The sequence below is a fragment of the Oncorhynchus kisutch genome, linkage group LG11 (genome assembly GCF_002021735.2).
Source record: "Oncorhynchus kisutch isolate 150728-3 linkage group LG11, Okis_V2, whole genome shotgun sequence".
Lineage (NCBI taxonomy): Eukaryota > Metazoa > Chordata > Actinopteri > Salmoniformes > Salmonidae > Oncorhynchus > Oncorhynchus kisutch.
The window spans coordinates 83,216,395-83,243,932 of NC_034184.2; the positions used below are offsets into that span (position 1 = coordinate 83,216,395).

Below are 27,538 nucleotides of genomic sequence, written 5' to 3' on the forward strand. Positions count from 1 at the left end.
TTCTTTTGTGTTTCTTCCATTTGTGAATAATCGCACCAACTGTTGTCACCTTCTCACCAAGCTGCTTGGCGATGGTCTTGTAGCCCATTCCAGCCTTGTGTAGGTCTACAATCTTGTCCCTGACATCCTTGGAGAGCTCTTTGGTCTTGGCCATGGTGGGGAGTTTGGAATCTGATTGATTGATTGCTTCTGTGGACAGATGTCTTTTATACAGGTAACAAGCTGAGATTAGGAGCAATCCCTTTAAGAGTGTGCTCCTAATCTCAGCTCGTTACCTGTATAAAAGACACCTGGGAGCCAGAAATCTTTCTGATTGAGAGGGGGTCAAATACTTATTTCCCTCATTAAAATGCAAATCAATTTATAACATTTTTGACGTTTTTTTGTTGTCGTTATTCTGTCTTTATTCTGTCTCTCACTGTTCAAATAAACCATAAAATTCGGCGCATGTGACTAATAAAATTTGATTTGAAGATCATGCAGTCTACGAATATTAGAAGGGATAGGGTAGGCCTACCTCTCGTTGGCGAGCTGCATCTCGCACACTGTGTGCATAGTTGTCATCTAACATGTAGATCAATATCATACTCTGTGACATGCATAAACGTTTGATAGGCTGAAGGACGCATCAGTTCAGGCACATCATATTAGAGGTATTTTCTGAATGAGGCAGAAAAAAATGAGGAGTAAAATACGTGAACCGGCGATTCGGAATGTTTTGAATTGGTTTCTTACAGATGCCACATTTGGATGGGTTTGGGTTCCCGCGGAGGGGAACGTCTAATGTTGTGCAATGAATCATCAAACTCATTTTGCTTTCTGGCGGAAGTCATTCATTGTCAATGGAGCAACACTACGTTAGGGAATGCCACACTAGGCTGCTGTGCGCTCTGTGTACCGCATGCATTAATGAGTGGTCGTACAAACGGAAGGACACACACAGACTCCAACCAGCTAGCTTTTAGCTAGTAGAAAAGTGAATAAATGGAAAATGAAAAATCCGGCCTAGCAACCGGCAAAAGAAAATACATATGTTGGACATCAGGCATAATGACCACCCAGTGGTTCTCTGCATTTATGCATGGGTTAAACATGGGTTAAACAAGGGTTAAACATGGGTTAAACAAGGGTTAAACAAGGGTTAAACAACAATATGGGGATGAGGTAGATGGATGGGCTGTTTACAAATGGGCTATGTACACGTGCAGTGCTCTGTGAGCTGCTCTGACAGCTGGTGCTTAAAGCTAGTGAGGGAGATATGGATTTCCAGCTTTAGTGATTTTTGCAGTTCGTTCCAGTCATTGGCAGCAGAGAACTGTAAGGAAAGGCGGCCAAAGGAGGAATTGGCTCTGGGGGTGACCAGTGAGATACACCTTCTGGAGCGCCTTCTATGGGTGGGTGCTGCTATGGTGACCAGTGAGCTGAGATAAGGCGGGGCTTTACCTAGCAGAGACTTGTAGAAGACCTGGAGCCAGTGGGTTTGACAACGAATTTGAAGCGATGGCCAGCCAACGAGAGCATACAGTGGGTAATATATAGGGCTTTGGTGACAAAACAGATGGCACTGTGATAGACTGCATTCAGTTTGTTGAGTAGAGTGTTGGAGGCTATTTTATAGATGACATTCCCGAAGTCGAGGTTCGGTAGGATGGTCAGTTTTACGAGGGTATGTTTGGCAGCATGAGTGAAGGATGCTTTGTTGCGAAATAGGAAGCCGATTCTAGATTTAATTTTGGATTGGAGATGCTTAATGTGAGTCTGGAAGGAGAGTTTACAGTATAACCAGACACCTCGGTATTTGTAGTTGTCCACATATTGTAAGTCAGAACCGTCCAGAGTAGTGATGCTGGACGGTTTGGGGCAGGTGCGGGCAGCGATCGGTTGAAGAGCATGCACTTAATTTGACTTGCATTTAAGAGCAGCTTGTGGCCACGGAAGAATAGTTGTATGGCATTGAAGCTCGTCTGGAGGTTCGTTAACACAGTGTCCCAATAAATTAGGTTGCTTGTAGTATTAAAGAGAAGCAACAACACACACACACACACACACACACACACACACACACACACACACACACACACACACACACACACACACATACTAACTCTCCCAGGATGACCCAACATGTTTTCAAAGACTCCAGCCACCCAAGTCATAAACTGTTCTCTCTGCTACTGCACGGCAAGCGGTACCAAGTCTGGAACCAACATGACCCTGAACAGCTTCTAACCCCCAAGCCATAAGACTGATAAATAGTTAGTCCATAAAGTACCACAGTATGAGTCACATTACCCATAAAACATAGCGGTCAAACAGGGAAATGGTTCCAATAATTTTCTACCATTCATTTTTCCCATAGGGGATTTTAGAAACACTTAAAATAAAATATCTTTCATGTAGGGCTTACCCTGGTGTGATGTTTTGAGAACTGTGTAAATCTATCTAGGACAAGGTGATTCGCCTGTATTTATCCCCCAAAATGAAAGGCTAATTAGCTGCTAATGTGGCTATCATAAAGAACTACAAATGCCATGATGATCTGGACTAGACTGCCGAATCGAGGAAAAGGTAAGAAGCCATGGATTCATCAGCCTCCTGGGTGGCACAGTGCTCTAAGGTACTGCATTGCAGTGCCAGCTGTACCACCAGAGATTCTGGGTTCGAGCCCAGGCTCTGTCGCAGCCAGCCGCGACCGGGAGGCCCATGGGGCATTGCACAATTGGCTCAGTGTTGTCTGGGTTAGGGAGGGTTTGTCTGACAGGAATATCCTTGTCTCATCGTGCACTAGCGACTCCTGTGGTGAGCCAGGCGCAGTGCATGCTGACCAGGTTGCCAGGTGTATGATGTTTCTTGGCTGGCTTCCAGGTTGGATAGGCATTGTGTCAAGAAGCAGTGTGGCTTGGTTGGGTTGTGTTTCGGAGAACGCATGGCTCTCGACCTTTGCCTCTCCCGAGTCCGTACGGGAGTTGCAGCGATGAGACAAGACTGTAACTACTACCAATTGTGGAGAAAAAAGGGGCAAAAAATTTATATATTATAAATAAATTAATAAATTTATAAAATAATCTCTGGATTAACTGTCTTGCTAAATGTAGTAATTCATAAATTGGCCACATTTCTTTAAATGGACAATTCCATGAACAAGTTTTAAATTGATGCGCAGTAGCTTGCAGAGATTTGTAGTTTTGCATGATGTCAACTTTGATGTTAATTAGCATTTTTTTGAGTCTGAGAGTAAATAGAGTCACCCGAAGCTACAGCAGATGTCCTCTGTGATCGCGTGCGTTCATTGTTCTTTCTGCGCTGCGGAAGCTATGCTGATGCATGTATCTCTGAGTGGCAGGATCTGTCTGTTTTATTGCCACACATCAGTGCTGTGGCTGAGACAGGCTGTCTCAGCCCCCCGCTGCTGCTGGATAAAGGCTTTACAGCTGAGGCTGGGGGCTGGAAGCTGGGAGCTGGGGGCTGGGAGCTGGGAGCTGGGAGCTGGAAGCTGGGAGCTGGGGGCTGGGAGATGGGAGCTGGGGGCTGGGAGCTGGGGGCTGGAAGCTGGGGGCTGGGAGCTGGGAGCTGGGAGCTGGGAGCTGGGAGCTGGGGGCTGGAAGCTGGGGGCTGGGAGCTGGGGGCTGGGAGATGGGAGCTGGGGGCTGGGAGCTGGGGGCTGGAAGCTGGGGGCTGGGAGCTGGGGGCTGGGAGCTGGGAGCTGGGGGCTGGGAGCTGGGGGCTGGGAGCTGGGGGCTGGGAGCTGGGGGCTGGGAGCTGGGGGCTGGAAGCTGGGAGCTGGGAGCTGGGGGCTGGGAGCTGGGAGCTGGGGGCTGGGAGCTGGTGGGCTGAACCTGCAGGACACAATAATAGTCCCTTGCACAGGGGGGGATTCGCAGTGTAAAAGCCGAGTAGCCTATCCACTGGTATAGGCAGTAATAGGCAGTAATAATATAGGCAGTAATAGGCAGTAATAATATAGGCAGTAATAGGCAGTAATAATATAGGCAGTAATAATATAGGCAGTAATAGGCAGTAATAATATAGGCAGTAATAGGCAGTAATAATATAGGCAGTAATAGGCAGTAATAATATAGGCAGTAATAGGCAGTAATAATATAGGCAGTAATAGGCAGTAATAATATAGACAGTAATAGGCAGTAATAATAATACATGACTGTAAATGTTGTTACCTGAAGTGACAGAAACATATTTGGAGAGCAGAACTAACATGCTTAGCAGCTGCATTTTACTGCGTGAATGGTTACTGACGGAATTCATGTGGCAACATAGTACAGTAGGACATCAGGAAAATAATGTTCTAGGGTGTCCAATCGCAGCAGCATCAGGAATGGATGATCTAGGGTGTCCAATCGCAGCAGCATCAGGAATGGATGATCTAGGGTGTCCAATCGCAGCAGCATCAGGAATGGATGATCTAGGGTGTCCAATCGCAGCAGCATCAGGAATGGATGATCTAGGGTATCCAATCGCAGCAGCATCAGGAATGGATGATCTAGGGTGTCCAATCGCAGCAGCATCAGGAATTGATGATCTAGGGTGTCCAATCGCAGCAGCATCAGGAATTGATGATCTAGGGTGTCCAATCGCAGCTGCAACCACGATAATCTCCAGTTGTTCGGGTTCTCCTCTGCATAGAGACTGCACTGTGTGTAAGTGGTGTCTGCTGAGCTGGCTCTTGTTGGAGCCAAAGGCTTATCTGTACGGATGAGCTCCTTGTACGCTGCACGGTTCAGAAAGGAAGATTCTGCAGCAGAAGATTCTGCAGCAGAAGGAACCTATCTCTATGGATACTTCCTGTAGAACTCCAGGGATCACTGTTGTGTGCTACAGTTCGCCTTCCAGTCTGCTGACATCGTCTCAAGCTCAATGGAAACCAAGTGTTTTGTTTGATGCATAGGGCCGATATGGTCAGATGTATTAAGCGTTTGCCCCAGCTACACCTGCCAACTAGGGTTACCTGAAAGAGCTCAACTACCAGGCTACGCCAGTTGCTGTTTAATGAGGGGCACCATCTCAACCAGTACGAGACAGTTGGTGACGGGGACCATCTCAACCAGTACGAGACAGTTGGTGACGGGGTCCATCTCAACCAGTACGAGTCAGTTGGTGACGGGGACCATCTCAACCAGTACTAGACAGGTGGTGACAGGGACCATCTCAACCAGTACGAGTCAGTTGGTGACGGGGACCATCTCAACCAGTACGAGACAGTTGGTGATGGGGACCATCTCAACCAGTACGAGACAGTTGGTGACGGGGACCATCTCAACCAGTACGAGACAGTTGGTGACGGGCACCATCTCATCCAGTACGAGACAGTTGGTGACGGGGACCATCTCAACCAGTACGAGACAGGTGGTGACGGGGACCATCTCAACCAGTACGAGACAGGTGGTGACGGGGACCATCTCAACCAGTACGAGACAGTTGGTGACGGGGACCATCTCATCCAGTACGAGACAGTTGGTGACGGGGACCATCTCAACCAGTACAACACAGGTGGTGACGGGGACCATCTCAACCAGTACAAGACAGGTGGTGACGGGGACCATCTCAACCAGTACAAGACAGGTGATGACAGGCCACCGGTTGGATCATGAGCAATACAATGGACCAGGCAAAAACTATGAAAAATATACAATTGTATTACAATAAACTTGGTTCAGTTACAGGTAAAAAAAAACAACTTGCAATCTTCTTTCTTCAAGGCAGTACCACAACAATACATACACAGATGGTGTCTTGCGCTCTACTCAGACAATAATACACACCTAGGACTTGAAATCATGTACTGTCACTTTAAGACCATCGAATGACATTGCATATCATAGTATCATCGTGACAAATCTACCTGACGAAGCCACCATCACCCAGAGGCACGGGGAGTGGCCAAGTGACAAGAACTACAGAAGAACAAACGATAGCCGACAACCTTAAAGTCCAGCCTATGACAGGCCCACCATATCTACACAGGTATTTTAATATTTAGCCTACCCTGTGTTTATAGCCTAACACATTGTATAGATCAGCAATGATCTACTCCAGTGTCTCTGGCGTAATACCTTGGCTCCATGTTCTAGGTGAACTCTTTTCTTTATTCCTTGCCTGGACCCTGTCCCTGGCAATAATGTCAGCATTGTCACAAACACTTCATTATCCACAGCGCTTCCTCTGTTTGTGTCAGTGTGCCTCGATCCATCAAACTTCATTAATTAGATGCTTTTCAAAAGTGCTTAACAAATGAAATAATACAAGGTGAATTGTGACCCGCTGTTGGCTCCTTAGCCTTAAGCACCTAGCTTCTCCACTCCCCTAGTTCAGCCTTAAGCACCTAGCTTCTCCACTCCCCTAGTTCAGCCTTAAGCACCTAGCTTCTCCACTCCCCTAGTTAGGCCTAAAGCACCTAGTTTCTCCACTCCCCTAGTTCAGCCTTAAGCACCTAGCTTCTCCACTCCCCTAGTTCAGCCTTAAGCACCTAGCTTCTCCACTCCCCTAGTTCAGCCTTAAGCACCTAGCTTCTCCACTCCCCTAGTTAGGCCTAAAGCACCTAGTTTCTCCACTCCCCTAGTTCAGCCTTAAGCACCTAGCTTCTCCACACCCCTAGTTCAGCCTAAAGCACCTAGCTTCTCCACACCCCTAGTTCAGCCTAAAGCACCTAGCTTCTCCACACCCCTAGTTCAGCCTTTAGCACCTAGCTTCTCCACTCCCCTAGTTCAGCCTTAAGCACCTAGCTTCTCCACTCCCCTAGTTAGGCCTAAAGCACCTAGTTTCTCCACTCCCCTAGTTCAGCCTAAAGCACCTAGCTTCTCCACTCCCCTATTTAGTTGAATCTATCTGACCTTTCATTCAACTCTCACCTCCCTCCCTCCCTCCCTCCCTCCCTCCCTCCCTCCCTCCCTCCCTCCCTCCCTCCCTCCCTCCCTCCCTCCCTCCCTCCCTCCCTCCCTCCCTCCCTTGGGCCACTTCTTTACTTAATATATACCAATGACCTTCCCTCTGCCTTATCTGAAACTCAAGCTACTATATTAGCAGATGATACTACAATTTATACAGCAAGACATTTGGTTCAACAAGTACAGCAAGCTCTACAAGAGGATATGGGAAATATCAGGGAGTGGGTTTGCCAGAACAAACTTATTTTAAACACCAAGAAAACCACAACGTTATGTTGGTCTGTTCCACCAGGAACATATCAACACAGCATGGGATACAATGAAGTATGGGAGGAGTACACATTGAGGAAGTGTCAGAAACCAAACTCTAGGAGTGCAGCTAGAAACCTGCTTATCTTGGTTGTCTCAAATAAATCATCTATGTAAAAAAAAATATGTACAACCGTATGCTAGATCAGAAGGATAGCTAAATATTTACCGGGAAAGATTCTTAAGCAAATAACAAAAGCATTAATTGGGAATCAGGTGAACTACTGTTCTGTGATCTGGGAAAATGCAACAGCAAGTGAGGTCAGGAGGCTGCACATTGCACAGAACATAGCAGCAAGGATTGTTTTAAGGTGGAGATACGGCTCTTCTGTTGTAGTCACACACAATGCTCCTGGTTGGTCATCAGGCAACAAATAATTGAAAAAAACATGCTTATTTTATTTCATAATATACACAATTTAAAAACGTCCAAACTCTATTCACAACGGTATTCAGTTGGTAAGAGACAGACATTTAGTAAATACTAGGAATAGATTGTCCACCATCTATGTGTTATCCAGACAGAACAGTATTCAGTTGGTAAGAGACAGACATTTACTAAATACTAGGAATAGATTGTCCACCATCTATGTGTTATCCAGACAGACAGTAAATACTAGGAATAGATTGTCCACCATCTATGTGTTATCCAGACAGAAAACAGAAATAAGCAAAATAACATTTAGTTTCAGAGCAATAAAGAAATTGAATTATTTATCTGATGAAACCAGAAACCTTTCAATATGTACATTCAAACGATACTTTAAAAGCGTCTAAATATAATACAGGAAAGTTATGCTGGACTATGACAGATGAAGAATCAATCTATCTTTATAGACTGTTGGAGTATTTATCTAGTCAATATGTCAGTGTATTATGTCTGTTTGTAACAGTGTGTTTTATGTGAAAATTTGATCATTTTATAAATTGTATTTTAATGTTTAAAGACTCTTTCTCTCCTCTTTCTCTCCTCTTTCTCTTTCTTCTCTCTGCTCTCTCTCTTCCTCGCTCTTCCTCTCTCCTCTCTTCCTCTCTCCTCTCTTCCTCTCTCCTCTCTTCCTCTCTCCTCTCTCCTCTCTTCCTCTCTCCTCTCTTCCTCTCTCCTCTCTTCCTCTCTTCCTCTCTTCCTCTCTTCCTCTCTCCTCTCTTCCTCTCTCCTCTCTCCTCTCTCCTCTCTTCCTCTCTCCTCTCTTCCTCTCTCCTCTCTTCCTCTCTCCTCTCTCCTCTCTCCTCTCTTCCTCTCTTCCTCTCTCCTCTCTCCTCTCTCCTCTCTCCTCTCTTCCTCTCTCCTCTCTTCCTCTCTTCCTCTCTCCTCTCTTCCTCTCTCCTCTCTTCCTCTCTCCTCTCTCCTCTCTCCTCTCTCCTCTCTCCTCTCTTCCTCTCTTCCTCTCTCCTCTCTCCTCTCTCCTCTCCTCTCTCCTCTCTCCTCTCTTCCTCTCTTCCTCTCTCCTCTCTCCTCTCTCTCTCTTCCTCTCTCCTCTCTTCCTCTCTCCTCTCTTCCTCTCTCCTCTCTCCTCTCTCCTCTCTCCTCTCTCCTCTCTCCTCTCTTCCTCTCTCCTCTCTTCCTCTCTCCTCTCTTCCTCTCTCCTCTCTCCTCTCTTCCTCTCCCCTCTCTCCTCTCTCCTCTCTTCCTCTCTCCTCTCTTCCTCTCTCCTCTCTTCCTCTCCCCTCTCTCCTCTCTCCTCTCTTCCTCTCTCCTCTCTTCCTCTCTCCTCTCTTCCTCTCTCCTCTCTCCTCTCTCCCTCTCTCCTCTCTTCCTCTCTCCTCTCTTCCTCTCTCCTCTCTTCCTCTCTTCCTCTCTCCTCTCTTCCTCTCCTCTCCCCTCTCTTCACCTCTCCTCTCTTCCTCTCTCCTCTCTTCCTCTCTCCTCTCTTCCTCTCTCCTCTCTCCTCTCTTCCTCTCTCCTCTCTTCCTCTCTCCTCTCTCCTCTCTTCCTCTCTCCTCTCTCCCCTCTCCTCTCTCCTCTCTCCTCTCTTCCTCTCTCCCCTCTTCTCTCTCCTCTCTTCCTCTCTCTCTTTCCAGTGGGGTTGGGCAGCCATGGACCTGTTCAGCCAGCTGATCCTAGTCATCTTGGTCACCAGTTTCCTCTCCTTCCAGTGGCTCTTCCACCGGGTCAGTCCCTGGGTCTCCCCCCGCGCCAGTTCTGGCTTCCTACGCCTAGCAGACCAGCAGAAAGTGGAATGGAACTCAAGGTACAGAACATTGGCTACTGGCTGCAACACTGATATCATATGATCGTCCTTCATGTGTCATTACATACATGCCAGTTTTGACAGTCTGCTATAACTGTGTTAGTGTTGTTAATTTGTCAATGCCTCAAGTCACCCAGGTGTTTACACAGGTCATTACACAGGTCATTACACAGGTGTTTTCACAGGTCATTACACAGGTCATTACACAGGTCATTACACAGGTGTTTTCACAGGTCATTACACAGGTCATTACACAGGTCATTACACAGGTCATTACACAGGTGTTTTCACAGGTCATTACACTGGTCATTACACAGGTCATTACACAGGTCATTACACAGGTCATTTACTCAATGTGGCTCCTTCTCTGGGGCCGCTGTTGGCCTAGTGGTTAGAGCGTTGGTCTAGTAACCGAAAGGTTGCAAGATAGAATCCCAGAGCTGACAAGGTACAAATCTGTCGTTCTGCCCCTGAACAGGCAGTTAACCGACTGTTCCTAGGCTGTCATTGTAAATAAGAATTTGTTCTTAACTGACTTGCCTTGTTAAATAAATAAAAATCGCACCAGATGCTCGTATCAAAAGATCTGCCGTAAACACTATTATTACATCATGTTTTCCAAGAATGTTCCATGAATCAACCATCATGATGTCATGACCACCTCACACATTCTCAGTTATTACAACCGTCCATGTATTATCTATGGACTATTGACTTGTCTGTCTGCAAAGGCACAGCTGTTTTGAAGATTACAGATGACCCTCAGATGACCCTGTGCCAATGGCCAGGGGGAGAGATGAACAGACTGGCAGACAGATAGACAGATAGACAGACTCTCTGCCATCTGACTGCCAGACTCTCTGCCATCTGACTGCCAGACTCTCTGCCATCTGACTGCCAGACTCTCTGCCATCTGACTGCCAGACTCTGCCACCTGACTGTCAGACTCTCTGCCATCTGACTGCCAGACTCTCTGCCATCTGACTGACTGACTCTCTGCTATCTGACTGACTGACTCTCTGCTATCTGACTGACTGACTCTCTGCTATCTGACTGACTGACTCTCTGCCATCTGACTGACTGACTCTCTGCCATCTGACTGACGGACTCTCTGCTATCTGACTGACTGACTCTCTGCTATCTGACTGACTGACTCTCTGCTATCTGACTGACTGACTCTGCTATCTGACTGACTGACTCTCTGCTATCTGACTGACGGACTCTCTGCCATCTGACTGACTGACTGATATCTGACTGACTGACTGATATCTGACTGACTGACTGACTGATATCTGACTGACTGACTAACTGATCTAACTGACTGATATGACTGACTGACTGACTGATATCTGACTGACTGATATCTGACTGACTGACTGACTCTGCTGTCTGACTGACTGACTGATTCTCCTCTGACTGTCTGACTCTCCTCTGACTGACTGACTGATTCTCCTCTGACTGACTGACCCTCTGCTGTCTGTCTGACTGCCTGATTCTCCTCTGACTCTCCTCTGACTGCCTGACTCTCCTCTGACTGCCTGACTCTCCTCTGACTGCCTGACTCTCCTCTGACTGACTGACTCTCCTCTGACTGACTGCCTGACTCTCCTCTGACTGACTGACTGACCCTCTGCTGTCTGTCTGACTGCCTGATTCTCTGATATCTGAGTGACTGACTGACCCCTGAACAGCGTTTCATCTCCTTCTCTAATTGGGCTGAATCTGTCTGCCGGTGGCCGTGCAACCAGAGAATTAATTCACCCTGCGCCCTCCTGCGCTCTCAAATGCTTAATCTGCATCACTTATTAAAAAGTGTTTCATCACAGATTTGACAAGGTGTGTGTGTGTGTGTGTGTGTGTGTGTGTGTGTGTGTGTGTGTGTGTTTCATCACAGATTTGACAAGGTGTGTGTGTTTCATTACAGATTTGACAAGGTGTGTGTGTGTGTGTGTTTCATCACAGATTTGACAAGGTGTGTGTGTGTTTTATCACAGATTTGACAAGGTGTGTGTGTGTGTGTTTTATCACAGATTTGACAAGGTGTGTGTGTGTGTGTTTCATCACAGATTTGACAAGGTGTGTGTGTGTTTTATCACAGATTTGACAAGGTGTGTGTGTGTGTGTTTTATCACAGATTTGACAAGGTGTGTGTGTGTGTGTTTCATCACAGATTTGACAAGGTTTCTGTGTGTTTTAGGACGGTGTCCACACTCCATGCCCTGGTAGTGGGGTTCTTTTGCCTCTACATCCTGCTGTTTGACGACGCCGTCAATGAAGATCCCGTCTGGTGAGGACCCTGTTACTCTGTCGTAGTGGTGTTGTGTACATACTGCTACTGTATGTTATATAGGACCCTGTTGCTCTGTCGTAGTGGTGTTGTGTACATACTGCTACTGTATGTTATATAGGACCCTGTTGCTCTGTCGTAGTGGTGTTGTGTACATACTGCTACTGTATGTTATAAAGAACCCTGTTGTGATGTGTTTAACGTTTTCCTCGTCTTTTTCTGCCAACAGGGGAGATCCCACACTTGTGAAGATAAATGTTGGCATGACAACAGGCTACCTCATATCTGGTAAGATCGGCACGGACACACTTTAGTCGCATACACACTTTCACCGTTCTGACAGGCTGTCTTTCACCATTCTGACAGGCTGTCCTTCACCGTTCCACCAGGCTGTCTTTCACCGTTCTGACAGGCTGTCTTTCACCGTTCTGACAGGCTGTCTTTCACCGTTCCTACAGGCTGTCTTTCACCGTTCCTACAGGCTGTCTTTCACCGTTCCACCAGGCTGTCTTTCACCGTTCCACCAGGCTGTCTTTCACCGTTCTGACAGGCTGTCTTTCACCGTTCCACCAGGCTGTCTTTCACCGTTCCTACAGGCTGTCTTTTACCATTCTGACAGGCTGTCTTTCACCGTTCTGACAGACTGTCTTTCACCGTTCCGACAGACTGTCTTTCACCGTTCCACTAGGCCGTCTTTCACCATTCTGACAGGCTGTCTTTCACCGTTCTGACAGGCTGTCTTTCACCGTTCCACCAGGCTGTCTTTCACCGTTCTGACAGGCTGTCTTTCACCGTTCCACCAGGCTGTCTTTCACCGTTCCACCAGGCTGTCTTTCACCGTTCTGACAGGCTGTCTTTCACCGTTCTGACAGGCTGTCCTTCACCGTTCCACCAGGCTGACTTTCACCGTTCTGACAGGCTGTCCTTCACCGTTCTGACAGGCTATCTTTCACCGTTCCACCAGGCTGTCTTTCACCGTTCTGACAGGCTGTCTTGCACCATTCTGACAGGCTGTCTTTCACCGTTCCGACAGGCTGTCTTTCATCATTCCACCAGGCTGTCTTTCACCGTTCCTACAGGCTGTCTTTCACCATTCTGACAGGCTGTCTTTCACCGTTCCGACAGGCTGTCTTTCATCATTCCACCAGGCTGTCTTTCACCGTTCCACCAGGCTGTCTTTCACCGTTCTGACAGGCTGTCTTTCACCGTTCCACCAGGCTGTCTTTCACCGTTCCTACAGGCTGTCTTTTACCATTCTGACAGGCTGTCTTTCACCGTTCTGACAGACTGTCTTTCACCGTTCCGACAGACTGTCTTTCACCGTTCCACTAGGCCGTCTTTCACCATTCTGACAGGCTGTCTTTCACCGTTCTGACAGGCTGTCTTTCACCGTTCCACCAGGCTGTCTTTCACCGTTCTGACAGGCTGTCCTTCACCGTTCCACCAGGCTGACTTTCACCGTTCTGACAGGCTGTCCTTCACCGTTCTGACAGGCTATCTTTCACCGTTCCACCAGGCTGTCTTTCACCGTTCTGACAGGCTGTCTTGCACCATTCTGACAGGCTGTCTTTCACCGTTCCGACAGGCTGTCTTTCATCATTCCACCAGGCTGTCTTTCACCGTTCCTACAGGCTGTCTTTCACCATTCTGACAGGCTGTCTTTCACCGTTCCGACAGGCTGTCTTTCATCATTCCACCAGGCTGTCTTTCACCGTTCCTACAGGCTGTCTTTCACCATTCTGACAGGCTGTCTTTCACCGTTCTGACAGGCTGTCTTTCACCGTTCTGACAGGCTGTCTTTCACCGTTCCTACAGGCTGTCTTTCACCGTTCCTACAGGCTGTCTTTCACCGTTCCACCAGGCTGTCTTTCACCGTTCCACCAGGCTGTCTTTCACCGTTCTGACAGGCTGTCTTTCACCGTTCCACCAGGCTGTCTTTCACCGTTCCTACAGGCTGTCTTTCACCGTTCCACCAGGCTGTCTTTCACCGTTCCTACAGGCTGTCTTTCACCATTCTGACAGGCTGTCTTTCACCGTTCTGACAGACTGTCTTTCACCGTTCCACCAGGCTGTCTTTCACCGTTCTGACAGGCTGTCTTTCACCGTTCTGACAGGCTGTCTTTCACCGTTCCACCAGGCTGTCTTTCACCGTTCTGACAGGCTGTCTTTCACCGTTCTGACAGGCTGTCTTTCACCGTTCTGACAGGCTGTCTTTCACCATTCTGACAGGCTGTCTTTCACCGTTCTGACAGGCTGTCTTTCACCGTTCCACCAGGCTGTCTTTCACCATTCCACCAGGCTGTCTTTCACCGTTCCACCAGGCTGTCTTTCACCGTTCCACCAGGCTGTCTTTCACCGTTCCACCAGGCTGTCTTTCACCATTCCACCAGGCTGTCTTTCACCGTTCCACCAGGCTGTCTTTCACCGTTCCACCAGGCTGTCTTTCACCGTTCCACCAGGCTGTCTTTCACCGTTCTGACAGGCTGTCTTTCAACGTTCCACCAGGCTGTCTTTCACCATTCTGACAGGCTGTCTTTCACCGTTCTGACAGGCTGTCTTTCACCGTTCCTTGTTCACTACATGCTTAGTCACTTTAACGATACCTACATGTACATACTACCTCAATCAGCCTGACTAACCGGTGTCTGTATAGAGCCTTGCTACTCTTATTTTCAAATGTCTTTTTACTGTTGTTTTATTTCTTTACCTACCTACACACACACACACACCCACACACATACACTTTCTTTTCTCTTTTTTTCCCCGCACCATTGTTTAGAGCCTGTAAGTAAGCATTTCACTGTAAGGTCTACTACACCTGTTGTATTCGGAGCACGTGACGAATAAACTTTGATTTGATTTTACCAGGCTTTCTTTCACCGTTCCTCGTTCATTACAGGCCATCCTCGACCATCTTTAGCCACACTTCGGCGACGTTGGGTATCGGCGTCGGGAACATTGGCTATTTCCTTTTTGACTGTACATGTTTTTTTGATGTTTTAGTTTCATTTCTGAACCCAGCTTTTTGTTCACCTGCTGCAACATGATCTCAGTTAACTCCCGTGTTGCTCTTTTCCTTTGTGTTCCAGATCTGCTGATAATATTTTACTATTGGAAGGCGATAGGCGACAAGTTCTTTGTAGTGCATCACCTGGCTGCACTGTATGCTTACTACTATGTACTGGTGAGTTCCCTGTTGTCCAATAGCAGAACATGCAGGCATGATGGGAAAGATACAGCTAAAGGTGAACAGCTGTGTGACGGTGAGGGCAGGAGGGTGAGTGATGCTGAACGCAGGGCAGGGAGGGTGAGTGATGCTGAATGCAGGGAGGGTGAGTGATGCTGAACGCAGGGCAGGGAGGGTGAGTGATGCTGAACGCAGGGCAGGGAGGGTGAGTGATGCTGAACGCAGGGCAGGGAGGGTGAGTGATGCTGAATGCAGGGAGGGTGAGTGATGCTGAACGCAGGGCAGGGAGGGTGAGTGATGCTGAACGCAGGGCAGGGAGGGTGAGTGATGCTGAACGCAGGGCAGGGAGGGTGAGTGATGCTGAACGCAGGGCAGGGAGGGTGAGTGATGCTGAACGCAGGGCAGGGAGGGTGAGTGATGCTGAACGCAGGGAGGGTGAGTGATGCTGAACGCAGGGCAGGGAGGGTGAGTGATGCTGAACGCAGGGCAGGGAGGGTGAGTGATGCTGAACGCAGGGAGGGTGGGTGATGCTGAACGCAGGGAGGGTGAGTGATGCTGAACGCAGGGCAGGGAGGGTGAGTGATGCTGAACGCAGGGCAGGGAGGGTGAGTGATGCTGAACGCAGGGCAGGGAGGGTGAGTGATGCTGAACGCAGGGCAGGGAGGGTGAGTGATGCTGAACGCAGGGAGGGTGAGTGATGCTGAACGCAGGGCAGGGAGGGTGAGTGATGCTGAACGCAGGGCAGGGAGGGTGAGTGATGCTGAACGCAGGGCAGGGAGGGTGAGTGATGCTGAACGCAGGGCAGGGAGGGTGAGTGATGCTGAACGCAGGGAGGGTGAGTGATGCTGAACACAGGGAGGGTGAGTGATGCTGAACACAGGGCAGGGAGGGTGGGTGATGCTGAATGCAGGGAGGGTGAGTGAAGCTGAACGCAGGGCAGGGAGGGTGAGTGATGCTGAACGCAGGGAGGGTGAGTGATGCTGAACGCAGGGCAGGGAGGGTGAGTGATGCTGAACGCAGGGCAGGGAGGGTGAGTGATGCTGAACGCATTGCAGGGAGGGTGAGTGATGCTGAACGCAGGGAGGGTGAGTGATGCTGAATGCAGGGAAGGTGTGTGATGCTGAACGCAGGGCATGGAGGGTGAGTGATGCTGAACGCAGGGAGGGTGAGTGATGCTGAACGCAGGGAGGGTGAGTGATGCTGAACCCAGGGCAGGGAGGGTGAGTGATGCTGAACACAGGGAGGGTGAGTGATGCTGAACACAGGGCAGGGAGGGTGGGTGATGCTGAATGCAGGGAGGGTGAGTGAAGCTGAACGCAGGGCAGGGAGGGTGAGTGATGCTGAACGCAGGGAGGGTGAGTGATGCTGAACGCAGGGCAGGGAGGGTGAGTGATGCTGAACGCAGGGCAGGGAGGGTGAGTGATGCTGGATGCAGGGAGGGTGTGTGATGCTGAACGCAGGGAGGGTGAGTGATGCTGAACGCAGGGAGGGTGAGTGATGCTGAACGCAGGGAGGGTGAGTGATGCTGAACCCAGGGCAGGGAGGGTGAGTGATGCTGAACGCAGGGCAGGGAGGGTGAGTGATGCTGAACGCAGGGCAGGGAGGGTGAGTGATGCTGAACGCATTGCAGGGAGGGTGAGTGATGCTGAACGCAGGGAGGGTGAGTGATGCTGAATGCAGGGAGGGTGAGTGATGCTGAACGCAGGGCAGGGAGGGTGAGTGATGCTGAATGCAGGGCAGGGAGGGTGAGTGATGCTGAACGCAGGGAGGGTGTGTGATGCTGAACGCAGGGAGGGTGAGTGATGCTGAACGCAGGGAGGGTGAGTGATGCTGAACACAGGGAGGGTGAGTGATGCTGAACCCAGGGCAGGGAGGGTGAGTGATGCTGAACGCAGGGCAGGGAGGGTGAGTGATGCTGAACGCAGGGAGGGTGAGTGATGCTGAACGCAGGGAGGGTGAGTGATGCTGAACGCAGGGAGGAAGGGTGAGTGATGCCGAACGCAAGGAGGGAGGGTGTGTGATGCTGAACGCGGGGCAGGGAGGGTGAGTGTGATGCTGAACGCAGGGCAGGGAGGGTGAGTGATGCTGAACGCAGGGCAGGGAGGGTGAGTGAGATGCTGAATGCAGGGCAGGGAGGGTGAGTGTGATGCTGAATGCAGGGCAGGGAGGGTGAGTGTGATGCTGAATGCAGGGCAGGGAGGGTGAGTGATGCTGAACGCAGGGCAGGGAGGGTAAGTGAGATGCTGAATGCAGGGCAGGGAGGGTGAGTGATGCTGAACGCAGGGCAGAAAGGGTGAGTGATGCTGAACGCAGGGCAGGGAGGGTGAGTGATGCTGAACGCAGGGCAGGGAGGGTGAGTGAGATGCTGAATGCAGGGCAGGGAGGGTGAGTGTGATGCTGAATGCAGGGCAGGGAGGGTGAGTGATGCTGAACGCAGGGCAGGGAGGGTGAGTGATGCTGAACGCAGGGCAGGGAGGGTGAGTGATGCTGAACGCAGAGCAGGGAGGGTGAGTGATGCTGAACGCAGGGCAGGGAGGGTGAGTGATGCTGAACGCAGGGCAGGGAGGGTGAGTGATGCTGAACGCAGGGCAGGGAGGGTGAGTGATGCTGAACGCAGGGCAGGGAGGGTGAGTGATGCTGAACACAGGGCAGGGAGGGTGAGTGAGTGCTAACTAGCTAACACAGCTTTGCACCTGTTAGCTCCACTAGGACTCTGCTAGTGAGAACGTGATGTTAACCTACTGTTAGCTCCACTAGGACTCTGCTAATGAGAACATGTGATGTTAACCTACTGGCATTAGTTTTACATGATCTTCTAAGTGCCTCTCATTAGCTAGTCCTCAGCTGTTGAACAGAAGAGCAGGACATCAGTTACATTAGTATGAGGTCAAAGGTTACATCAGTTACAGAGTTGCTTGTTGACTGTCTCTTGTTATGACAAGGGTTGTGGTTACGGTACGAGAAGTACGTGTTATTTTGTGTTTAGGATGATCGTTAGCGATTTAGTTTGGATTGAAAGAATATTTGATAGGTTTGATAGCGTTGAGTATCAGGTATGACCATGCTTCATCAGCATTGTCTTGTCAAGCAACTTGTCTCGTTTGACTGGACAGTGACACAGAAGCTGGTTATAACCACTATAACAACTGGTTATAACCACTATAACAACTGGTTAGAATGCTGACACAGGTTATATGCTGGTTATAACCACTATAACAACTGGTTAGAATGCTGACACAGGTTATATACTGGTTATAACCACTATAACAACTGGTTAGAATGCTGACACAGGTTATATGCTGGTTATAACCACTATAACAACTGGTTAGAATGCTGACACAGGTTATATACTGGTTATAACCACTATAACAACTGGTTAGAATGCTGAAACAGGTTATATACTGGTTATAACCACTATAACAACTGGTTAGAATGCTGAAACAGGTTATATACTGGTTATAACCACTATAACAACTGGTTAGAATGCTGAAACAGGTTATATACTGGTTATAACCACTATAACAACTGGTTAGAATGCTGAAACAGGTTGTATGCTGGTTAAAGCCACTATAACCACTCGTTATAATGCTATAACAGGTTGTATGCTGGTTAAAGCCACTATAACCACTAGTTATAATGCTGTAACAGGTTGTATGCTGGTTAAAGCCACTATAACCACTAGTTATAATGCTGAAACAGGTTGTATGCTGGTTAAAGCCACTATAACCACTAGTTATAATGCTGTAACAGGTTGTATGCTGGTTAAAGCCACTATAACCACTAGTTATAATGCTGTAACAGGTTGTATGCTGGTTAAAGCCACTATAACCACTAGTTATAATGCTGTAACAGGTTGTATGCTGGTTAAAGCCACTATAACCACTAGTTATAATGATGAAACAGGTTGTATGCTGGTTAAAGCCACTATAACCACTAGTTATAATGCTGAAACAGGTTTTTAGCCCAGTCATCCAGGTCACTGCTGTTCACCCTTGGTCTGTAGTCTTCCTGGTCACCTGGTTCTATAGCTCATGATTATGGCTATGGTGACAGTGTTGGTATTTTTTTGCATGGAATGCTTAGTGATGGTAGTGGCCGACACCCTCGTTGCCTTTCCCTTCGTCATCTTCTTCCCATTAAAATATCCTGCTTTTCTTTCACTGACTCAGCCTTATATAGAGCTGGACTGAGCTGAGCTGTGCATGCCTCCATTTTCTCCTGGCTTTCCCAGGTCTTAACAGTACTGTGTGTGCATGCCAAAACAACTTACCTCCTACTGTTCTGTCTCCTTTCTCTCACGCTCTCCACCCCACTATTTCCACAGTTTCTTCTCACTTGTCTGTTATGGCAAAGGGCCCTTGAAAACAACTGAAATGTTAATGATACCACTTTGCCGTGGATGATGCTGAAATGCATCTCGTCTATGAACGTGTGCTCACTGTAATGCCCCATAATAGCTCTGTGAGGGCTCGCCTACTTAACTTCAACCGTCTCTGTTTGAAGTTTTTTACCTTTATCTAACTAGACAAGTCAGTTAAGACCAAATTCTTATTTTTTAATGACGGCCTTGAGGAACAGTGGGTTAACTGCCTTGTTCAGGGGAAGAACGACAGATTCTTACCTTGTCAGTTCGGGGATTTGATCTAGCAACCTTTCGGTTACTGGCCCAACGCTCTAACCACTAGGCTCATCAATAAGGCAAAGATCAGGCCGTGATTCATGCCAACCCAAATCCTTAAACCTTTTTACAATAATTTTCCCTAAGCATTGTATGCGAATTGTATTCCTACACAACTGGATTAAATGAATACACTTGAAGTACCATAATGTACAGTATATGCATTGCATAAGCAATAAGCTTCCTATCGGAGGTGCAATGCATTCCTATGTAAATGTCTTTTTTTAGACCTTTCTCTCTCGAGACAGAAAGTCCATTATGTTAAAACAACGGAGCAAAATGAATGGTGTTGTTGAAGACCGCAATACTTCTACTTCTCAAGATAATTTACCATGTGGTTAAATTGTCTTGCTGCTACAACTGACAGGCGATCAGAAGGACATATGACACGGTGGTTAAGGCCGTACTGTCACTGGACATTCGTGACTGCTTAGTCAACATGAAGAACTTAATCAACATAAAAACCCTCATTAACTAACATCCAATTTAATTCATAATTTACTTACTTTTTTGTGTGATTTAAAATAAGAATTGTATCAAAGCTGGTATATATAGTATGTTTTTTATTTATTTAACTAGGCAAGTCAGTTAAGAACAAATTCTTATTTTCAATGACAGCCTAGGAACAGTGGGTTAACTGCCTGTTCAGGGGCAGAACAACAGTTTTGTACCTTGTCAGCTCGGGGGTTTGAACTTGCAACCTTCCGGTTACTAGTCCAACGCTCTAACCACTAGGCTACCCTGCCGCCCCATGTAGTTAATTTGGTGACATATTGTTAATTAAACCAGCTGTTCTATTGTAGATTGTGTTCTGTTATTATGTCATACTAGATCAGTGGGGAAACAATAAGGCTATACTACAGAACTTGTGGTAAAATAGCTTGCTAAACAAGCAAATGAATTCATAGGCTAATATTTGATTGCTGTTTGAGTTCAAGAACTCATGCTAAACTATCAACGTTGTCGATGCTTCTTTTTGTTGCTTGTAACTATAGTTACACTCCCCCCCCCCCCCTAATCTGTCTGTCTATCTTTATCCTTTGCTAATATGATTTCTTAAAATAATTTAGGCCCACAATTACCAGCAAAACATTCAAGCAAAGAAAAAAAAACGACCAAATTCAAACGAGGTTTTGTAGAACGGGCTGACTCGTCTGGACTGAATCCTTCCTGTCTTGTCTGCTACTCTGACCTATCTGTCCAGTAACAGTATGGACTTACCAGTATCTAGAGGTATTAGCATAGAGATGCTGGGGAAAGTTCATATCCGCTCTGGTATAGACTTGAAGCAAATGCATTGTGTCCTGACACGTCCATATCTTGAGAGTGAGTACATGCTATTTATGACTTTTGTTAAAAGGTAAGTTTCCCCTTTTGGAGTGTCCTATTTGGATAATCGTAGCCTGTATTAGGCCTGCAATAAATAACATATGAGAGAGAGAGAGAGAGAGAGAGAGAGAGACCCTTAACTGCTGCTCATGTGAGGGTTTTAATGGCCGGTCCTGCTACAGTACCGTCCTATAACCACATGGCTCTTATACAGTGCATTTGGAAAGTATTCAGACCCCTTGACATTTTCCACATTCTGTTACATTACCTCGTTATTCTAAAATGGATTAAATAAAAATAAAATCGTCATCAATCTACACACAATACCCCATAATGACAAACCAAAAACAGGTTTTTAGAAATGTCTGAAAAACCTGAAGTATCACATTTAAAGTATTCAGACTCAGTTCTTTGTTTAAGTACATTTTTAGTTACAGCCTTGAGTCTTCTTGGGTATGACGCTACAAGCTTGGCACACCTGTATTTGGGAAGTTTCTCCCATTGATCTCTGCATATCCTCTCAAGCTCTGTCAGGTTGGATGGGTAGTGTCGCTGCACAGCTATTTTCAGGTCTGTCCAGAAATGTTCGATCGGGTTCAAGTCCGGGCTCAGGCTGGGCCACTTAAGGACATTCAGAGACTTGTCCCGAAGCCACTACTGCGTTGTCTTGGCTGTGTGCTTAGGGTCGTTGTCCTGCTGGAAGGTGAACCTTCACCCCAGTCTGAGGTCCTGAACGCTCTGGAGCAGGTTTTCATCAATAATCTCTCTGTACTTTTCTCCGTTCATCTTTCCCTCGATCCTGACTAGTCTCCAAGTCCCTGCCACTGAAAAACATCCCCACAGCATGATGCTGCCACCACCATGCTTCACCATAGGGATGGTGCCAGGTTTCTTCTAGACGTGACACTTGGTATTCAGGCCAAAAAGTTCAATCTTGGTTTTATCAGAGGAGAGAATCTTGTTTCTCATAGTCTGAGAGTCCTTTAGGTGCCTTTTGGCAAACTACAAGTGGCCTGTCATGCGCCGTTTACTGAGGAGTGGCTTCCGTCTACCATAAATGCCTGATTGGTGGAGTGCTGCAGAGATTGTTGTCCTTCTGGAAGGTTCTCTGGAGCTCTGTCAGAGTGACTATCGGGTTCTTGGTCGCCTCCCTGACCAAGGCCTTTCTCCTCTGATTGGTCAGTTTGGCCGGGCGGCCAGCTCTAGGAAGAATCTTAGTGGATCCAAACTTCTTTCATATAAGAATGATAGAGGCCACTGTGTTCTTGGGGACCTTCAATGCTGCAGAAATGTTTTGGTAACTTCACCCAGATCTGTGCCTCGACGCAATCCTGTCTCGGAGCTCTACGAACAATTCCTTCGACCCCATGGCTTGGTTTTTGCTCTGACGTGCACTGTCAACTGTGTAACCTTAAATATACAGGTGTGTGCCTTTACGAATCATGTCCAGTCAATTGAATTTACCACAGGTGGACTCCAATCAAGTTGTAGAAACAAGGATGATCAATGGAAACAGGATGCACCTGAGCTCAATTTCGAGTCTCATAGCAAAGGGTCTGAATACTTATGTAAATAAGGTATTTCTGTTTTTTATACATTTGCAAACATTTCGGCTTTGTCATTATGGGATATTATGTGTAGATTGATGGGAGAAAAAAAACATAACAATTTAATACATTTTAGAATGCAACTTAACAAAATGTGGGAAAAGTCAAAGGGGCTGAATACTTTCCGGATGCACTGTATGCATGGCTAATCATGGCTAATCATGGCTAATCATGGCTAAGCATGGCTAATCATGGCTAATCATGGCTAAGCATGGCTAATCATGGCTAAGCATGGCTAATCATGGCTAATCATGGCTAAGCATGGCTAATCGTGGCTAATCATGGCTAAGCATGGCTAATCATGGCTAATCATGGCTAAGCATGGCTAATCATGGCTAATCATGGCTAAGCATGGCTAATCATGGCTAATCATGGCTAAGCATGGCTAATCATAGCTAAGCATGGCTAATCATGGCTAATCATGGCTAATCATGGCTAAGCATGGCTAATCATGGCTAATCATAGCTAATCGTGGCTAATCAAATCAAATCAAATTTATTTATATAGCCCTTCGTACATCAGCTGATATCTCAAAGTGATGTACAGAAACCCAGCCTAAAACCCCAAACAGCAAGCAATGCAGGTGTAGAAGCACGGTGGCTAGGAAAAACTCCCTAGAAAGGCCAATACCTAGGAAGAAACCTAGAGAGGAACCAGGCTATGTGGGGTGGCCAGTCCTCTTCTGGCTGTGCCGGGTGGAGATTATAACAGAACATGGCCAAGATGTTCAAATGTTCATAAATGACCAGCATGGTCGAATAATAATAAGGCAGAACAGTTGAAACTGGAGCAGCAGCACAGTCAGGTGGAAGTTGAAACTGGAGCAGCAGCATGGCCAGGTGGACTGGGGACAGCAAGGAGTCATCATGTCAGGTAGTCCTGGGGCATGGTCCTAGGGCTCAGGTCAGTTGAATCATGGCTAATCGTGGCTAAGCGTGGCTAATCATGGCTAATCATGGCTAATCATGGCTAATTGTTGCTAATCATGGCTAATCATGGCTAATCATGTCTAATCATGGCTAATCATGGCTAATCATGGCTAATCATGGCTAAACATTGCACATTTGGCTAGTGGCTGAATGTCTACTCGTAAAATCCTGGCTGTATGCGCACACTATGTTGTTAGCAGTGGTGCTATCCTATTCACTGTTTGTGTGAAGGGATTTTAATTTAGCTGTTTCACTGGCAAAACTCACACTTTTCAATGAGTGGCACCCTAATTAACTTCACGTGGTCTTTCGGTACTGAAGCCTCATAGCTCTTCTCATAGCTGTTCTCATCTCAAATAGACCCTAAATCATATGACTGGGTTTATTAGGGTCTACTGGAGATGAAATAGAACAACAGATTAAATGGAACCTATAAATCCTTCAGAAGTTAGCTGAGTCTCCCGAGGGACGAGACGTTTTCTGTTTGATCTGAAAAATAGAAGAAGAGCCGACCTATATTCAGAGAGTGATTTCAATGATTTAATTTTAGATCTGAAAATGTCTCCTTAATCTCAGTTTTGGTTCAGCACTGACAGATCAAAATGTCTCTTCACCAAGATATCTGTAGCAGAGTTATAACCCTCACGTACGTACGGTATGTAATACCAAGGCTGTTTGAGAGCACGTTTTCCCGCTTGTTATTGCCATTGGAAAATACATTTATCTTTTGTACCTTAATATTGAGTGATCCTGAAATGTACGTTTATGCGCTGAAAAGTTCAGTATGGTGAAAGTGAGATCTTAACTCGCCCCCCCCCATTATTATCACATGCCTTGTGTTCTTTTGTTATTGGCGATGGATGAATCTTTCTGGGCGCAAACGGTGTGAAGGCCTCACTTGAACCATACTGAACTTTTCAGCGCATAAACGTACATTTCAGGATAATGAGGCAATAAGAAGCTGGAAAACGTGTTCTCAAACAGCCTTGGTATTGAAAGCATCTTTTCTTTCCTGTTTCATTTGTTTCTTTCGGTTTTTCTTTTTACCTTGTTCTTCTTCCAGGGACAAGGGATGTTGCCTTATTTTGCTAACTTCCGTCTGCTTGCAGAGTTCTCCACGCCGTGTGTGAACCAGCGGTATGTATAAGATGTATATAAACATATTTATTATGCGTATGGTAGGTACCACCCCACACTCTGAGGCCTGAACTTTCAAAAAAAAAAACATTAAAAAAAGATATATATTTATTTAACTGGGCAAGTCAGTTTAGAGCAAATTCTTATTTACATTGACAGCCTACCGGGGAACAGTGGGTTAACTGCCTTGTTCAGGGGCAGAACGACAGAGTTTTACCTTGTCAGCCAGGGGATTCGATGTGGACACCAAGGAACTTGAAACTCTCGACCCGCTCCACTACAGCCCTGTTGATGTTAATGTGGGCCTGTTCGGCCCGCCTTTTCCTGTAGTCCACGATCGGGGCTGATTCGGGGAAATACACACCACTACAGCTGTGTAGATTTACAGCGTATCTGAGTTCTGTTTTGCAGTTCTATTAAGTATTTATACCATTGGCAGATTTTTTTATGCACAAAAATAAGGTAATTTTGGTTTTGTACATAGTCATACGGTACGTGGTATAGAAAAGCACAATCTTAGGGGAGTCAAAATGACCCCAAACGTCCATATTGATACAGAAATACTATACAATGATTTAGTATTTTTTCAACAAGTTGAATGACAAAGTCATGAACAATTGGAATAATTGAATAAACCATTTTTGGGCTATGGTAAAAAAAGAAAAACATGCCTTTGGTGTCAAAATGAGGCATGCTTGAGGGTTGATTTGTTTAAAGCCAAGTCCCATACACCCATGTTTACGATTTTCATATATTGATTTTACTGGGCATTTTTTATGTTCACACATGTGAAAGATATGTTGTTTGAATCCTGTTAGGCCCAAAGTTAAACCTCAGTTTGCTCTTTCTTTACTTGTTGTTCTGACTGTTTCTTTACAATGTTGTTCTGACTGTTTCTTTACAATGTTGTTCTGACTGTTTCTTTACATTGTTGTTCTGACTGTTTCTTTACAATGTTGTTCTGACTGTCTTTCTTTACAATGTTGTTCTGACTGTCTTTCTTTACAATGTTGTTCTGACTGTCTTTCTTTACTTGTTGTTCTGACTGTCTTTCTTTACAATGTTGTTCTGACTGTTTCTTTACATTGTTGTTCTGACTGTTTCTTTACAATGTTGTTCTGACTGTCTTTCTTTACAATGTTGTTCTGACTGTTTCTTTACATTGTTGTTCTGACTGTTTCTTTACAATGTTGTTCTGACTGTCTTTCTTTACAATGTTGTTCTGACTGTTTCTTTACAATGTTGTTCTGACTGTCTTTCTTTACAATGTTGTTCTGACTGTCTTTCTTTACAATGTTGTTCTGACTGTCTTTCTTTACAATGTTGTTCTGACTGTCTTTCTTTACAATGTTGTTCTGACTGTCTTTCTTTACAATGTTGTTCTGACTGTCTTTCTTTACAATGTTGTTCTGACTGTCTTTCTTTACAATGTTGTTCTGACGGTGTCTTTCTTTACAATGTTGTTCTGACGGTGTCTTTCTTTACAATGTTGTTCTGACTGTCTTTCTTTACAATGTTGTTCTGACTGTCTTTCTTTACAATGTTGTTCTGACTGTCTTTCTTTACAATGTTGTTCTGACTGTCTTTCTTTACAATGTTGTTCTGACTGTCTTTCTTTACAATGTTGTTCTGACTGTCTTTCTTTACATTGTTGTTCTGACTGACTCGTTCTTTACATTGTTGTTCCGACTGTGTCGTTCTTTACATTGTTGTTCTGACTGTGTCTTTCTTTACATTGTTGTTCTGACGGTGTCTTTCTTTACATTGTTGTTCTGACTGTGTCTTTTTTTACATTGTTGTTCTGACTGTGTCTTCCAGCTGGTTCTTTGAAGTGTTAGGTTACCCCAAGTCCTCCAAGCCCAACATCGCTAACGGGATGGCAATGGCCCTGGTCTTCTTCCTGGTTCGCATCGCCGTCATGCCCCTCTACTACAGCCGCATGTGGTCCGTGTACGGCACCGAAGCCTTCTACCGCGTCCCGCCGGAAGGCCGCGCCGCCTGGATCATCTCCAGCGTCTCGCTGGATGTCATGAACGTCATGTGGATGCACAAGATCGCCCGCGGCTGCTACAAGGTCATGTGCTCGGCCCGACGGCACAACGTGGAGACACGAGAGAATGGAAAGACTGACTAAGAAGCAAAAAGGGGATGGTAGATGGAATGACCAGGGGAAACCCATTGAACCACTGTCCCCCCTTTTTTTAGTGCACAATTGGATTAGTACCTGACTGTTTCAGGGTCAACTAACACACACCAAAAGCCAAGTCTCACACGGACTGAATTTTATGCTAGTTGACGCAGCACATTTTTGCTTTCCTTTTGAGATTGGAGCATTGTGCTGGATGTGGACAAAGGGACAATAACTGGGGCAGTGGTTGGTGAAACTGTTAGCAACACTTTCTGTGCATGGACAATTATTTTTCTGTGCATTTTATCACAAAACGGCATGTCTGGGATGACGTATCTGTTTTCCCCAACACTTCACCAAGTCAAACGTTTACTGCTTGTTGCAGACCATAGACTCAAGGTGTGATGCTCCCCAAAGTAACGTCAAGCCCCTTACTTAATTTTGCTCTCTTTAATATTCTGCGTGTCTGAATCCCGTAGGTTATTGATTTACATTTTTAACAGAGGAATTAATTATTGTTCAAATGGTGAGTACAAATAAAATAACTGTTTTTAAAAAACAGATTTTTGGGACACAACCAACCTAACTTACCCAACCAACCCAACCTACCCAACCTAACCTAACTTACCCAACCAACCAACCCAACCAACCTAACTTACACAACCAACCTAACCAACCCAACCTAACCTAACTTACCCAACCAACCTAACTTACCCAACCAACCTAACTTACCCAACCAACCTAACCTAACTTACCCAACCTAACCTAACTTACCCAACCTAACCTAACTTACCCAACCAACCCAACCTAACCTAACTTACCCAACCAACCCAACCTAACCTAACTTACCCAACCA

At 46.4% G+C, this 27,538-nt stretch overlaps 1 protein-coding gene across 1 annotated transcript in view; it reads left to right on the forward strand.

The window, feature by feature from the left end:
* The window catches only part of LOC109875784 (TLC domain-containing protein 4-B-like), a 33,772-nt gene extending 6,441 nt beyond the window's left edge, over positions 1–27,331 (forward strand). The window contains exons 2-7 of the mRNA XM_031836416.1: positions 9,231–9,400; positions 11,598–11,687; positions 11,917–11,975; positions 14,777–14,871; positions 24,481–24,554; positions 26,373–27,331. Coding sequence (XP_031692276.1) covers positions 9,246–9,400; positions 11,598–11,687; positions 11,917–11,975; positions 14,777–14,871; positions 24,481–24,554; positions 26,373–26,688 — 789 coding nt within the window. The 5' untranslated portion in view covers positions 9,231–9,245 and the 3' untranslated portion in view covers positions 26,689–27,331. The remainder of the gene's footprint in view (positions 1–9,230; positions 9,401–11,597; positions 11,688–11,916; positions 11,976–14,776; positions 14,872–24,480; positions 24,555–26,372) is intronic.
* Positions 27,332–27,538: the final 207 nt, after the last annotated feature.